Here is a 16,399-nt window from a genome sequence, read left to right as displayed (position 1 = left end):
AAATCTGAACTAAGTTATCCCCCAGAAGCCCTTCATGGTATAACTACACAGGACTTTTTATTTATTTGTTTAATTTGTTTGTTTGTTTGTTTTTATCTTCATCTGAGGACTTTTTTTCATTACTTTTAGAAAGAGAGGAATTGGGAGAAATAGAAGGAGAAACATTCATATGACAGGGAAACATTGATTGGTTGCCTTCCATATGTGGCCTCACAGGTGAATTTTACGAACATTCCAAGAAGACCTAACACATCTTCTTCTGAAACTATTCCAAAAAATTCAAGAGCAGGGAAAGCTCTCAAACTCATTTTACAAGACCAGCATTATCCAAATTCCAACACCAGATACAGACACTACAATAAAATCTACTGGCCAGTATACCTCATGTGCTTAGATGCTAAAATCCTCAACACAGTATTAGCAAACTGAATACAGCAATACATCAAAACAATGATCAAATGGGATTTATTTCAGGAATGCAAGGTTGGTACAACACTCACAAAACAATAATGTGATACACCATGTATAAAAATAAAGAAGAAAAACCACATGATCATCTCCATAGATACAGAAAAAGCATTTGATAAAATCAAGCAAGATTTACGTAAGAACTCTTAAGAAAGTAGGAATAGAGGGAACAATCATAAACATAATAAAGGCCATATATCACAAACTTATGACCATGCCCCCACATACAGAGTCACAACCCAGCGACCTGCGAGTCCAAGGCTCCACTCCTCACACTTAAGGGGCGCGAACAGGCAAAAATGGCTCAAGAAGAACTCAAAGCCCCAGAGCCTATAAATCTAAGTGATGAAGTAATAGCAAAACTCTCAGACGCACAGTTTAAAACACTGGTGATCAGGATGCTCACAGATCCAGTTGATTATAGCCACAAATTAGAGAAACATATGAAGGCGAAACTAATTGAAATGAAGGGAATTGCACAGGAAACCAATAGCGATGAAAAGGAAACTGGGACTCAAATCAATGGAGTGGACCAGAAGAAAGCAAATAATGGCCAAACAGAAAAGAGTCAAGAAGCAAGAATTTAAAAAAATGAGGAGAGTCTTAGGAACCTTCAGGACATCTTTAAACACTCCAACATCCAAATTATAGGGGTGCCAGAAGGGGGAAAGGAACAGCCACGAGTGGAAAACTTATTTGAACAAATAATAAAGGAGAATTTCCCCAATCTGGCAAAGGAAATAGACTTCCAGGAAATCCAGGAAGCTCGACGAGTCCAAAAGAAGTTGGACCCAAGAAGAAACACACCAAGGCACATCATCATTATATTAGCCAGATTAAAATGAAGGAGAGGATCCTAGAAGCAGCAAGGGCTAAGGGGACAGTCACCTACAAAGGAGTTCCCATCAGACTGTCAGTGGATTTCTCAAAAGAGACCTTACAGGCAAGAAGGGGCTGGAAAGAGGTATTCCAAGTCATGAAATCCAAAGACCTACAACTAAGATTGCTCTATCCAGCAAAACTTTCATTTAGAATGGAAGGACAGATAAAGTGCTTCTCAGATAAGATCAAATTCAAGGAGTTCATCATCAGCAAGCCCTTATTATATGAAATGTTAAAGGGACTTACCTAAGAAAAAGAAGTTAAAAAAACATGAACAGTGAAAGGACAGCCAACTCACAGTTATTAACAATCACACTTAAAACAAAAGCAAACTAAAAGGACAGCTAGATCAGGAGTGGAAACATAGAAATGAAGATATCAAGGAGGGTTAGCAACAGGGGAGTGGGAGGAGGAGAAGGGGGGAGAAGGCACAGAAAATAAGTAGCATAGATGGTAGATAGAAATAGATGGGGGGCAAGAATAGTATGGGAAATATAGAATCTAGAGAACTTGAGACACATGTTCATAAACTAAAGGGGGGGTAATGGTGGGGACAGGAGGGAGGGTGGAGGAGAATGAAGGGGGGAATAGAACAACTGTAATGGCATAATCAATAAAAAATAAAATTAAAAAAATTGCAGTCAGTCAGCAAATCCTGAGCTCATTATTGTACTGAGGCCCGAGTAACACATGTCCCCTGATCACTTGCAAATATTAAGGGTTGCCCACAAGCAGCACCTAACTGTTCCCACCCAGCAATCACTGCTTCCTAATCTGGGTTCACTGTGGGATAAGCACCTAGAAGTACTGTGGTCATGTCCACACCTGTTTTAAGATACTTCTCTCTCTCTCTCAACTAGGTAGGGGACCAATTCCCTCCACCTGCCATCAAGTCAGCCATACCTGTCCCACACTACCTGTCCACAAGTTCCAACAGGCCTTCCATTATGCTCTCTCTAGGAGGTAACACAAGTCTCTCAAGCTTCTTGTACTTCCGCCAGTGTAACAGTGACCCCCAAATTTTGATGGTAGACCAAATGGTCTTTTGCCCAGGATATAAGAGGTGATGGTGTAGCCACTTGGCTACTTCCCTTCTTGAGGGACTGGCAGTTGCCATTTCTAGTCACGGTACCTTGATTAGATTATCAGCCTCATCATTCCCAGGGGAAGGAAGAGGTGCATGTCCTTTGACATGATATACAGTGATTTATTCTTGGTGGCCTAAATGCTATAAGTCTTGCCACACAGCTTATCCCCACAATGGTCTCTGCATGACCATCTATTTATTTGTAGAGATCCATAATGCTAGCTGCTGGAACTCCACCCAGCTATCTGTGCAAATACTCAGGGGCAAGTCTTCACTGACTGCCAGGAGCCATGCTGCTTGAAGTTCTGTCCACTGGCTGCTGTGTTACAACCAGCATGAATCCAGATTGTGTCTGTCTTGGGGGGAATTGCTACGTGGTCCACACAGTAGGATGGACCCTGCTGGACCCATCAGAGTACCATGCATCTGAGGGAATAGGTGCCTGCCTTTCCTGGCAGGGGCCAGCATCCCTATCTTCTATATGAATGGGAATAGTAGATTTCATATCTGCATAAACAACTGGACTTAATATTTCCTGTAACACAACCCATAAAGGACTAGTGGACAGAATAGTGCTTTGTTGCAGAGAAGCCCCCACTCAGCTAATGTGGGCCTCTGAGCCATCCCACTTCCAAGCTTGGACAGCCAGTCCCTGACCCACCCGGCAATGGGACACCTGGTCCTAACTGTCATGGGGGCAGTTCCTGGTATAGCCCCTGTGGCCAACAGGGCAGCATATACTGCAACCAACTGCATTTGAAACAAGGAGTAAAGTTCCTCTGCTCCTTCCCTAGTTGGGATCAGAACCCCAAGTGTTGACATAGCCATTCTGATCTCTGTCACAGACCCCACCCAAATCATTCCCGGGCTACTTGCACATGTAGCTCACAGCGTCTGGCAGGATATTTCCTTCCTGTTGTTGGGGGGTTGGCACAGCCAAATGGTCTTTTTGGAGCCCAGAAGGAGCCTTTTTTGGAAACACCCCTGGAGTGTGGACAGACCATTTAGGCCTGAACAGGACGCTGGTGTGTGGGCACCAGGACCTGCAATTTCCTAGCACCTGTGCACACCAATCAAGTGGGCTTGGTGTTTGGTGCCTCTACTGCATCCCTTAGAGTCACCTAGCCTCTGTTTCAGGGACTATAGGTGCCACTGTCATCTTCAGGGGCCTCTCTGACAGGCACTACTCTCGCCTGCAGCTGCCACCACCATGGCTCTCTGGTGCCCTCCTTTTCAGTGGTTTTCCCAGTGTCAGGCCCAGCCTGCATTCTCCTGGTCTCCCTCGTCACACTGCCAGCTGTAACATCTCCTGTGGCCTCATGGAACATTCGTGGAAACCTTGGCTCCTCAAGCTGTGCCTTGACCCACAGATACAGCAGCACAAGCTGCTTGTCCCCAGAGGTCCTCCATCTTCTGATCAGCCTGCTGGGAGCAGAACTTTCTGGGTGCTGGCTGCTGGTGTAATAGCCATTAGTAGTAGAAACATACAAACAGCCGTTAGGCATCTGCAGTTCCTGAGACTAGGTAATAAATAAATGTCAGGGAACGGCTGGGGTAAAAATTCCTAGCCAAATAAGGTAACTGACCAAGGCCCTCCAGAAGAGACCCCCCAGCTCCCACCCACCAATTAGAGACTTTCGCCGTTTTTTAAACTTAGCAACCTGGCTAATAGCTAACTGCCACATCTGCTTCTGTAACCCCGCATTCGCTTGCTCTGCCCTATAAAAACCCCGTAGTCTGTGAGCCACGTGCGACTTCCATCTGTAGCTTTAAAAGCTAATATGACTCCGTTCACATCTGGGAAGCTCGCCCCTGCGCAGGTAAAGCTTGGCCACCAAATTTATAATTGGACTATTATTTTGTAATCAATAAAACTAGAAATCTTTGAAACCTATTTTCGTCTCCGAGAGCGTGCATTGACTCATCTGTTGCCTACAACATTTGGAGGTTCCACCGAGATTCGCACGTGCCCTCGGAGAACCCATCTGTATGCCGGCCCGGTAAGTATCTGGTATCTGTGAGAGATCTCTATCTGGGAAGGTCGCGGCCATCGGAGCCCTGAAGCTGAAGGTGGGACGCCGCCGGAATTCCGCCCAGGGGACCCCAAAAACTGGGAGGACGCTCTCAGGGGTCGGGGCTTTACGCTCCCGTCTGGTAGGGGAACTGCAGTCCCCGTCTGGTAGAGTTTTTTGTGCTCTATTCTGGTAATAGGGGGAGGGGAAGAACTGGAGTGCCCCCCCCCCCCCCCCCGTCTGTTTAGGTTACGGCAGGAGATCACTTACGATTTCCGTGCTCTAACCAAAAGCGCTTGCGAAGCGCCCGCGCCCCTGAACGAGTGAGAGAGCTGAAGTTGTGTGTCACGGCTTGTTTATGCGTGAGTGGAGGAGGGGAAGCCCGTTGTGTGTTCGTGTGTGAACTCTTAATTGCCTTAGTCCTACTAGGTCTCGAGACTGTTAACGTCTCGCGTCGGAAATCAAAGATGGGACAAGGAGGCTCAGCACCGAGTAATGCATTAGAATGCCTTCTGAATAATTTTTCTGATTTTCAGAAGCGGGCCCGAGGGTACGGCGGGCCACCTCCAGATCCTGAGACTCTCCGGACCTTCAGTGAGTTAGAATGGCCAGCCTTTGACGTAGGATGGCCCTCTGAAGGGACTTTTAACCTCCCCCTTCTCTATGCCATTCAAGGGGTGGTTTACAGAGTGCCCCATCCAGATCAGATGATTTATATAGATGTTTGGGTAGATATAGCTACCGAACGACCGAAGTACATACGCTGTTGTCAGTCAGGCAGAAATAGGATGCGGCAGAGCGTCTGTGTAGCTGCTAGACAAAGGCCAGGAGGGGGGAGAAAAACTCCTCTCCAGGAGCAGGAACAAAGGCACCCCCGAGTAAATCCTGGAGAGAAAACTCCTCCCCAGGAGCAGGAACAAAGGAAGCCCCAAGTAAATCCCGGAGAGAAAACTCCTCCCCAGGGGCAGGAACAAAGGAAGCCCCATGTAAATCCCGGAGAGAAAACTCCTCCCCAGGGGCAGGAACAAAGGAAGCCCCGTCTATATCCGGTACTGCCAGAGCAGCCAGAGGATTCTCTACTAGCCCCAACTGCCCCGCCGCCATACAATCCTACCCCGCAACCCGACTCCACCACGGGGGAGGAGTTGATGAGTCCCCCTCACACAAGGAGGGGAACCCTATACGGGGCGCCCCACCCCCAGGTGGGAGGGGCTGGCGTCCCGCTTCCCGGGCCCGGGGCGCCCCACCCCCAGGTGGGAGGGGCTGGCGTCCCGCTTCCCGGGCCAGGGGCGCCCCACCCCTCAGAGGGAGGGGCCAACATCTTGCCCCTCCGGGAGGTGCCGCCGGGCCCTGATGCCCCGGCCTTTAATCCCCCTCGTCTAGTTTATGTCCCTTTTTCTACCAGTGATTTATATAATTGGAAACTTCAGAATCCCCCGTTCTCTGAAAAGCCCCAGGGCTTAATCTCCCTTCTAGAGACCGTTTTTAGGACCCACCAGCCTACGTGGGATGACTGCCAACAGATACTCCAAACTCTCTTCACCTCTGAAGAGAGAGAGAGAATCCTTCGAGAGGCCGAAAAGGCCGTAAGGGAAGAAGAAGGAGGGCTGGGAGGAAACCGGAGGGGGGTTGGGGATATACTCCCCAACCCGCCTCCGGACTGGGACCCAAATTCAAGTGCGGGGAGGGAAGCTCTATTCCAGTATCGCCGAGCTCTCCTGAGGGGGGTACGAGCAGCAGCCAGAAAGCCAACCAATTTCAGTAAGGTAAGTGAGGTCACCCAAGGGAGAGAGGAATCCCCAGCAGCATATTTAGAGAGGCTTCTAGAGGCTTACCGGGTGTATACCCCCTAGACCCCCAAGCGCCAGAAAATCGCAGGCTTGTCAATATTGCCTTTGTCACACAGGCGATGTCAGATATTAGGAAGAAACTACAGAAGATTGAAGGTTTTGGGGCGGGCGTGGTTTTTTTAAGAAGAAAACCTAAGCAAGCTGTTAGAAATTGCTCAGAAAGTTTATGTAAACAGAGATGACCCCGAGATAGGTAGAGCAAAGGAAGTAGCCAAGATCCTCATAGCAGCTCAGAAACCTGGCCGGAGGGAGAAAGGTAGGGATGGAGCCCAGCAACGGCAGGCTCCCTTAAACAAAGATCAATGTGCCTACTGCAAGGAAATAGGACATTGGAAACGAGATTGCCCTAAACGCAGAGCCAGGCCACCCGTGTTAGAGGAAAGGACCCCCGTCCTGCTTCAGACTCTAGACTGACGGGGCCGGGGCTCTATACCAGTTGGCCCCCAGGAGCCCATGGTCACTCTGAACGTCGAAGGGAAGCCAATAAATTTCCTAGTAGACACGGGGGCCACTTTTTCAGTCTTAAAGCAACCACAAGGAAAGGCACAAAAGACAACTACCAAGATCATAGGGGCTACTGGCAGAGAGGAATCTTACCCATGGACTACTGCAAGGGTCACAGACTTGGGGCTGGGCACCATAACCCATTCATTCCTAGTGGTTCCGGATTGTCCCTACCCACTGCTCGGGAGAGATTTATTGCAGAAACTTCAGGCCACCATCACTTTCAAACAGACTGAGGTGCCAGGGACCAATACTCCAGGACCTGCCCGGGTAGAGGTAACTGTGCCACTCTCAGAAGAATACCTGCTGGCAACCCTCCAGGAAGGTAAGGAGGAGAAAGGAGTACCAGAAACCCTCCTCTCTGAGATTCCCAGAGTCTGGGCAGAGACTAATCCACCAGGCCTAGCACTCCACCAACCTCCAGTGCTAGTCCAGCTAAAAAGCACTGCCAGCCCTATTCGGGTGAGACAGTACCCAGTACCCAGCCGAGCACGGCAGGGGATCGCCCAACACCTTAAGCGACTTCTAAAAGCAGGTATTCTACGGGAGTGTCAGTCAGCCTGGAATACTCCCTTGTTACCAGTACAAAAGCCTGGGACGGCGGATTACCGGCCAGTTCAAGATCTGAGGGAAGTAAATATGCGGGTAGAGACTATACATCCCACGGTGCCCAACCCATATACCCTGCTAAGTTCTTTGCCCCCGACTCATACTCATTACTCGGTACTAGATTTAAAGGACGCCTTCTTTTGCATACCGCTAGCCCGTCAAAGCCAAGAGATCTTTGCCTTTGAGTGGAATGATCCTGAAAATGGATTAGTAGGCCAGTATACCTGGACGCGCCTACCACAAGGGTTTAAGAACTCACCTACCATTTTCAGTGAGGCCCTAGGTAAGGACTTGCAGGCTTTCCACATCTCCCACCCCACGACAGTACTCCTGCAGTATGTGGATGACATCCTCATTGCGGAGAGGAGTGCGGAGAAGTGCGAGGCTGCTACTAAGGACCTACTCCGAGACCTAGAAAAGATGGGATACCGTGTGTCAGCCAAGAAAGCCCAGATTGTGACTCAAACCGTAAGTTACCTGGGGTATAACCTGCAGAATGGGCAAAGAACCTTATCCAATCAGAGGATTCAAACAGTCCTACAAATCCCAGAACCTACCAGCAAGAGACAGGTACGGGAGTTTCTCGGAGCAGTAGGATACTGTCGGCTTTGGATCCTAGGTTTTGCAGAGTTGGCCCAACCACTGCACCAGCTAACTTGGGGAAAGGAAGAAAAGTTTGAACGGACTAGCGAGGCAAGAAGGGCCTTCCAGGCCCTGAAGGAGGCCCTCGTTGTGGTCCCGGCATTAGCGCTGCCGGACCTATCTAAGCCATTTCAACTATTCATAGCCGAGAAAGAAGGAACTGCATTAGGGGTGCTGTGCCAAGAGCTCGGTCCATGGAGAAGACCTGTAGCCTACCTATCAAGGAGACTTGACCCTGTAGCTTCTGGCTGGCCAGCATGTCTGAGGGCCTTAGCGGCCACCTCTGTGTTAGTCAAAGAAGCAAGCAAGCTCACCTTAGGCCAAGACATTCAGGTAATCGGAGAGCACTATCTAGAGCAGGTCTTACGGGCACCCCCAGACAGATGGCTTTCGAATGCCCGACTGACTCAGTATCAAGCTCAGCTCCTAAATCCTCCAGCTGTGCAGTTCGTCAAAACAACCACCCTGAACCCTGCGACCTTGTTGCCCTTACCAGACGCAGCTATAACCCATAACTGTACATGGGTATTAGACTCTATCACTGGTTCCCGACCCGATTTACGGGACCAGGCCTATGACAAGCCTGATTTAGTTCTTTTTACTGATGGAAGCAGCTTCATGCGGGAAGGGCGGCGACTAGCAGGGGCGGCAGTCACCACTGAGACGAAGGTGATCTGGCAGAAGGCGTTGCCAGCTGGAACTTCAGCCCAGCGAGCTGAACTGATTGGCCTAATCCAGGCTCTGCGTCTAGCAGAAGGTAAGACCGCTAATATCTACACCGACAGCAGGTATGCTTTCGCCACCGCTCACATCCACGGAGCCATTTACAAAGAGCGTGGCCTCCTTACTGCCGGTGGGAAGGAAGTTAAGAACAAGGAAGAGATCCTGGCCCTCTTGGAAGCTATATGGCTCCCCGCTAAGGTAGCCATAATACATTGCCGAGGGCATCAGAAAGGTGAGTCACCCATCATCAGGGGAAACGAATTAGCTGACGCCGCTGCTCGGAAAGCTGCTGAAGGAGAAGTAGTTGTTCTTCCACTCATTCCACGCCTCGAAATCCCCCCAAAACTTATCTACACCCCCGAGGAAGAGCAAGTTGGTCTAAAGGCAGGGGGGGGTTAAAAACTCTAAAGGGCAAATTGTACTACCTGACTCCAAGATTTTCCTTCCCCAAGGGGTCTTAAGAACAATAGCCCAAGAGTTGCATGCGAGCACACACCTCGGCCAGACCAGATTAGAACAGTTAATAAAGAAATATTCCCCTGGCTGGTGTAGCTCAGTGGATTGAGCGCGGGGCTGCGAACCAGACAATCGCGGTTCGATTCCCAGTCAGGGCACATGCCAGGGTTGCAGGCAGGTTCCCTGCAGGCCAGTTCCCAGCAGGGGACGCACGAAAGGCAACCATACATTGATGTTTCTCTCCCTCTCTCCTTCCCTTCCCCTCTAAAGATAAATAAATAAAATCTTAAAACAAAAAAACACCACTTTAAAAAAAAAAAGAAATATTATACAGGGTCAAAGTTAAGAGATACAGTTCAGTCAGTAACCACTAGATGTCAGACATGCGCTAAGGTAAATGCCCAGAATAAGAAGTATCCTCCCCTGGTGAGGTACCGAGGTAAGAGTCCAGGTGAGCTATGGGAAGTAGATTTCACCGAAATGGGACCAGGAAAATCTGGGTATAAGTATCTCTTAGTATTAGTAGACACTTACTCAGGTTGGACTGAAGCCTTCCCCACTAAGGGGGAGACCGCTTCCATTGTATGCAAACCACTCCTAAGAGAAATTATCCCCAGATATGGGCTTCCATTAGCTATTGGCTCAGATAATGGCCCGGCCTTTGTCTCAAAGGTCTCCCAAGAATTGGCCAGCAAATTAATGATTGAATGGAAGCTCCATTGTGTTTATAGACCCCAGAGTTCAGGACAAGTAGAAAGAATGAACAGAACTCTAAAAGAGACTATTATTAAATTAAAGGAAGAGACTGGCGAAAACTGGGTCGAGCTTCTTCCTTTTGCCTTATTCCGGGTAAGGTATACCCCTTACGTGGGGTCTTGGACCCCATATGAAATCATGTTTGGGCAACCTGTCCCCATTATTCCCAAACTTTCCAGTGAAGAAATAGCCAGCACAAATTATAACTTCCTTAAGTCCCTCCAGGCCTTGCAGCAGGTGCGACAGGAGATACGAGTCCTACGACATCAGCCCCCAGCTGAAACGACCCAGTGGCCTACTCCTCCTGAACCAGGCCAGTGGGTGTGGATCCTCAACCACCGGCGAGGAAACCTGGAGCCACGGTGGGTCGGCCCCTTCCAGGTCCTGCTCAGCACCCTCTCTGCAGTGCGAGTCGCAGAGAAACCCTACTGGATTCATCTATCACACACAAAGCCAGCTCAACCTCCTAGGGAACATCAAGGCACATGGCGAGTCAGCAGAGATCCTGAGCGACCGCTGAGCCTAAAGTTCCTAAAACAGTAAGGTTGTTCCTGATTATAGTAACTCTGTCCATGAACCACGGGAAAGCTCTAAGCCAAGGCCTAGAACAGCAGGAGTGGGTACTCATAAGGACAGCAGATGGCACAGTCATTGCCACAAATTTTACTTGGGATACAGGCCCAGTAACTCTAAGTGCAGATTTCTCCCAGTTTTTTGGTGACAAACTTTGTGATGTTCCCGGAATGAACAGAATAGACCCATACAAACAAGGATTAGGGAATCTCTGTGAAAAGGGTGGGGGAGAAGATGGCTTAAATCGAGACCTCATCCGAACCCGGTTCTACACTTGCCCAGAATCCCCACCAGGGAAAAGACAGACGTGTGGCAGCGCTCTTGGGGACTACTACTGTAAAGCATGGGGTTGTGAGACCCTCTCCAATGGGTGGAGCCTCGGAGGGGGAAGGGATAAAACTATCACCCTCCAAAAGGGTGAAAGATGGAATCGGAACTGCGCCACAAACGACTGTAATCCAACTGTAATAACTGTTTTAAACCCTAAAGACCCCAAATGGGCTAAAGGACGAACCTGGGGCCTCCGCCTATATATCACAGGGGATGACCCAGGAACTCTATTTACTGTAAAGAGATTACCCACCAGGGGAAGGCCCCTCCTGAGAGGAGCAGTAGGCAGATTGCCACCTCGCCCGCCCAAACCTACTGTAAGCCTAGCCGCTACGCGCTCTCCTGACCCAAAAGGAACCAGACTCCCTCCCAGGGCAACTGAGGCCTCAGCGCAGCCTAGAGAGGAAGAGGAGAACCCTAGGCCATTCCTCCGAAGCCCACCACCCCTAGTAGGCAGGCCTCATCATCAAGGAGAGTCGGCCCTAAGCCTCTTAGAACAAGTGTTTCCTTATTTTAACTATACTATGCCAAATGTTACTGAGTCTTGTTGGTTATGCCTTAGCCCAAGGCCCCCATTCTATGTTGGCCTGGGGGTTAACTCCTCCGCAGGGGGAAATAACACTCCCATCACAATGCGCCTTCCCCCAGGGAAAAGATAGGTGGAAGGTCTTGAACAATGTGAATTTGAAGGTACCATCACATTAGCAGAGTTTCATGGACAGGGAACCTGTTACTTGTTAGCTAATTTCACCCTTAACAATTCAAATTATGCAGATTACTGTCTCAACCTAGTATACATACCAAAGACCCCAGGAACATTGACTGTAACAAGAGCCCCAGAAGGGCTATGGTTTATATGTACCCAAGGTATTTTTAAATGTATAGTTCCTACTAACCCAGAACTTTGTGTTAGTGCGTATATTATTCCCCAAGTATACCTGTATGGAGGGGATCCCGACTTTATACTACGACCCCCTTCCAGAGTCAAGCGGACTCCATTGCTCATACCCATAGCTGCCACCATTGGTATAATTGGATCAGCAGCTGTTGGAGCGGGGGCACTGATCCATGGGGAGGATAGCCTTAGACAGTTATCACAGACATTCTCTAAAGACGTCTCCCTGCTCCAGGAACAAGTAATGTACCTAGAACGCCAAGTAGACTCCTTAGCTGAGGTAGCACTTCAGAACCGAAGGGGGCTTGATCTTGTGTTTCTTCAACGAGGAGGATTATGTGCAGCCTTAGGGGAAGAGTGCTGTTTTTATGCCAACCATTCGGGGTAATCAGAGAAAGCATAAAGATGCTAACCAAGAGACTAAAAGAAAGAGAACAAGAGGAACAGACCTCTTCATGGTATGCCTCTCTGTTTAAAGCTTCCCCTTGGCTGACCACGCTTATTTCCGCATTAGCTGGCCCTATACTTATCCTATTGCTTGCCCTGACTACAGGCCCCTGGATCTTGAATAAGATTTTTGCATTCATCAGGGACAGGATTGATGCCATCAAGCTTATGGTATTGTCCCAACCACATACTATCCTGCCTCAAGATGACCGGCAGTCAATGGTTTAACTGCTACCTAACCGGAGGGGGAATGTAATAGCCATTAGTAGTAGAAACATACAAACAGCCGTTAGGCATCTGCAGTTCCTGAGACTAGGTAATAAATAAATGTCAGGGAACGGCTGGGGTAAAAATTCCTAGCCAAATAAGGTAACTGACCAAGGCCCTCCAGAAGAGACCCCCCAGCTCCCACCCACCAATTAGAGACTTTCGCCGTTTTTTTAACTTAGCAACCTGGCTAATAGCTAACTGCCACATCTGCTTCTGTAACCCCGCATTCGCTTGCTCTGCCCTATAAAAACCCCGTAGTCTGTGAGCCACGCGCGACTTCCATCTGTAGCTTTAAAAGCTAATATGACTCCGTTCACATCTGGGAAGCTCGCCCCTGCGCAGGTAAAGCTTGGCCACCAAATTTATAATTGGACTATTATTTTGTAATCAATAAAACTAGAAATCTTTGAAACCTATTTTCGTCTCCGAGAGCGTGCATTGACTCATCTGTTGCCTACAACACTGGCTTCCCCAGAGTGCCAAGCCCTGGCAGGGCCTCTGGCCAGTCCTTCTCAGCAACAGTATTCCATGTCTGTGTTGGGCAGGGGAGGGAAGGGCATTCCCACATCCAAACTACCTCCAGAGCCATAGGCCACTGCCTCTGGGAACTCAGTTTCTTCCCACCCACCTGTCATTTTTTTCCTGAATGACTTACTGTGAGAGGAGAGAGGGATTGCCTCAGCTCAGCTCCTGAGAGTCTTTTTACCAGGGCCCAGACTGAATCCTTCAGTGCTCAGCTTTATTTCTCTTTCTCTGTGTTTCTGAAACTTTGCCATATGAGGGAAGTGCAGTCTCCTCTTCTTCAGACTTCAGTGCCTTTGCTCCCTCTCCTGGCTCTGGGAATGTCAGTGTCTTGAGAAGTGTAGTCTCTCTCAGTCACAGCTCACAAAGCTGAAAGAAACACCCCACTGCTGGCCTCCAGAGCTGCCTAGGCACAGGACATTTCTAGGGTCGTCCCCATCACTCACAGGGCTTTTGCCACTGTGTCTGTGTACCTTTGGCATAAGCCAGTCTTGGGCTAGGAGGCCAAGCTTCTAAGAGTCTGGCCACCAAATACTACCTGCTGGTGACTGGCCAGTCCAAGCTCTCCTGCAGGGGTGCTGGCTCCATACCATTCTGTGAGGGAATTCTGACGACTATGCCAATTTTCTTGTGATCCCTTAAAGGCTGGGCAAGTCCATGATATCTGCAAAGATAGCATCATATTCACAGAGCCATTGGGATGTTGGGCATGCCTTTACTCTCTGGTAAGCGAGCCATGCAAGCTGCAAGCTGCCTGTCTATCTGCATGTGTCCTGTCATGGCCCTTGCTCCCCAGTGTGGCACTCCTCATGGCACCAGTCCCCTTGAGTGTCTCTCAATGGTGAGAAGCCCCCACTTGTTTAGTACTGTAGAGGAACACAGGTGAAAAATGCGAGAATATTATATTATATTATATTATATTATATTATATTATATTATATTATAATATTATATTATATTACATTACATTATATTACATTGCATAATTCTGCCCATGAGAGCTCACTTCATGTTACGGGAACAGTTGATTGGATCCAGTCTCAAGGCTATGAGAATACTGGTTAGTAGACCCCTCCGAGGCTATGGGAACACTGCTTCCCCTCATTACCCAGACACCTGGCTGAGGAAGCCAGACTGCCTCCACTTAGCCTACACCATCCCACTAGGCTCCAGTCATGCCACCAAGATCCTGGGCTTCTTAGGCCCTACTTGGGTGGTCAGACTGGCTCAAAACTTGTGGCCACACTATTTTAAAATAGGTCTCCACCACAAACTTTTTATCTTGTAAGTATGGACATCTTCTATGGTGTTGGTACACTCCCTCCCCTTTCTTCCTGGCATGACTCCTAAGTCTGGAGTTTGAATACTTGTCAGGGGGGCACCCACCTTTTTGAAGGAGCAGAGAGGTACTCTGACACTATCTCCATTTCCCTTTCCCTTCTGAACCTGTAACCCCCACCCACAATTGAAGGCCATTGTGTGATCTTCAGGAACTGGCTTGTGAGGGATCTCTGAGCTGCAGGCTGCATATGTGGTTCCAGGGTTTCCACCAATGTGCTAATTCAAAGTGTGTTAATTCACTCATTCATTCAATAAACCTAGCATTAAACATCTCTACTCAAAGAACAAGAGATAAAAGATGCTATAACCAGATCTCACTGAAGCCTGGAGGAGAAAGGACAAATTCTTGAGAATCCAATGGGGAATTACAGTGCTTTGAGAAGTGCATTGGAGGGGGTGAAGTGTGCCCAACTCACCTGCGGACACAGGAAGCGGAAAGATCTTCTGCAGAGAGAGAGTCACCCAAAATCCACGTATCAAAAAGACAAACCTGTCTAGAGGTCCAAGTGGGATTCATGGGCAGTGTTGCAGGGAGAGCCTTTAAAGAAAAAATATATCAGAAATTAAAGTGGAAGCATGTTACCCAGGACAGGAAGGAAGACTCTTCCAGAAGAGCACAGGCTCTCCTTGGGGGCACACCTGAGAGGTGATGCTGTTTGTACTGTGGTATGGATAGCAGTGGTGGGACCATCTCAGTGGTAGTTGGCACTAACTGGCCATTGCTGGGTTTCATTAGATGGTGCTGATCCCCTTGGCCAGAGCCGCCTGACTGCTATAAGTTATCAATAATAATGCCACATCACAGACTCCCGTATGAAAGTTACCTATCTTTTACTGATGGCATGAAAAATTTGTGCCACAGCAACGATAACCTTGATGTCTGGAGCTCAACAACATGGTCCTCTTTCTCCCAATCTGAATGGATGACTGTACTGAGCAGGATGAGTTTTTGCACCTGCCTCTGTATTTGTGAGAATATGTGCTGCTTTGAAAAGTCACTATTGCTGCTGCACAGTTGTGAGGACTCCATTTCCTTGCTCTGAAACTTTATAAAAACGGAGTCTCTTCTGTCTGGTTGTTGTGTAGCCTGGTGTTCCAGGACCTGGTGACCCTGCCTAGAAAAGTCCCTTCTAGTGCAGTAGCATTCTCTGGCTGGTTTGCCTGCAAGGGTGCCTTTCCACTGAGCAGGAGTAGAGTTGCAGTATTATTCATAGTGGCTGAGTCCTGTTGGAGGTGGCAGAGGGCCAGCTTTCAGTGACCTCAGGCAAGTAGAAGGCAGTGGGAGGAGCACACTGACTTCCTACAGTCTCAGGTGTTTATCCAAGCCCTTCCACAAACACCTTCTCTTGTTTCAAGAATGGCCCCTTGATGGGAGTTTGCCTGAAGGCCTGGGACCTGCATTGAGTGCAATGGCTGGAGAAAAGCTTTCTTGCTGATGGCAGGTACCTTCTAGGCTTCTGTCATTGGCTTACACATATTGTTACTAGAAACACTTCATTATTCAGGTTTGTGAATTCTGTGTTGCATGGCCAGCTGTAAAGGAAAGGACATTAAGACTATTTTAATGTGGAAGAAATGAAAGAATTCAAAGAACAATCAGATTTTTCAGGAGAGTTCTTACTTGCCCTGAATGGATGGTACAGAACTACAACAATTTTTCCCCAGCACTTGCCACACTTATGAAGAATTTAATTTTTTTGCTCATAAAATGGAAAACAAACATAAGCCCTTTCATTGCACACTATAGCCTACCTGGGCTTCATATTTTCATCTTTTTCATGTTCTCTCCAGCATTTGAACTTCTTTGTGTAGTCACCAAGGATTGTGCATCTTTTTTATTTTTAAATTAATTTTTAGAGAGGGGGTAAGGAGGGAGAATGAGACAGACAGGAACAGCAATGTGAAGTTGTATCTATGTGTCCATAACTGGGGACCTGGCCTGAATTCAGCCACATGCCCTGAGTGGGAATCAAACCAGCAACTCTTTGGTTCACAGGTAGGCCCTCAGTCCACTGAGCCACCCTAGCCAGGG

The 16,399-nt window shown here is 48.4% G+C and overlaps 1 protein-coding gene across 1 annotated transcript; it reads left to right on the top strand.

The window, feature by feature from the left end:
* Nucleotides 1–4,218: 4,218 nt before the first annotated feature.
* On the top strand, nucleotides 4,219–11,233 carry LOC128627835 (uncharacterized). The gene is made up of 6 exons (XM_053667932.1): nucleotides 4,219–4,257; nucleotides 4,478–4,591; nucleotides 4,698–4,811; nucleotides 4,986–6,215; nucleotides 7,005–9,149; nucleotides 9,627–11,233. The coding sequence occupies exons 1-6, from the start codon at nucleotides 4,219–4,221 to the stop codon at nucleotides 10,530–10,532; spliced, it is 4,548 nt and encodes a 1,515-aa protein (XP_053523907.1). The 3' UTR covers nucleotides 10,533–11,233.
* Nucleotides 11,234–16,399: the final 5,166 nt, after the last annotated feature.

This window comes from Artibeus jamaicensis, unplaced genomic scaffold, assembly GCF_021234435.1.
Source record: "Artibeus jamaicensis isolate MK-2021 breed Jamaican fruit bat unplaced genomic scaffold, CSHL_Jam_final contig_475, whole genome shotgun sequence".
Taxonomy (NCBI): Eukaryota; Metazoa; Chordata; class Mammalia; order Chiroptera; family Phyllostomidae; genus Artibeus; species Artibeus jamaicensis.
Note: the sequence above shows the minus strand (reverse complement) of the source record. Positions and strands in the feature narration are given on the sequence as shown.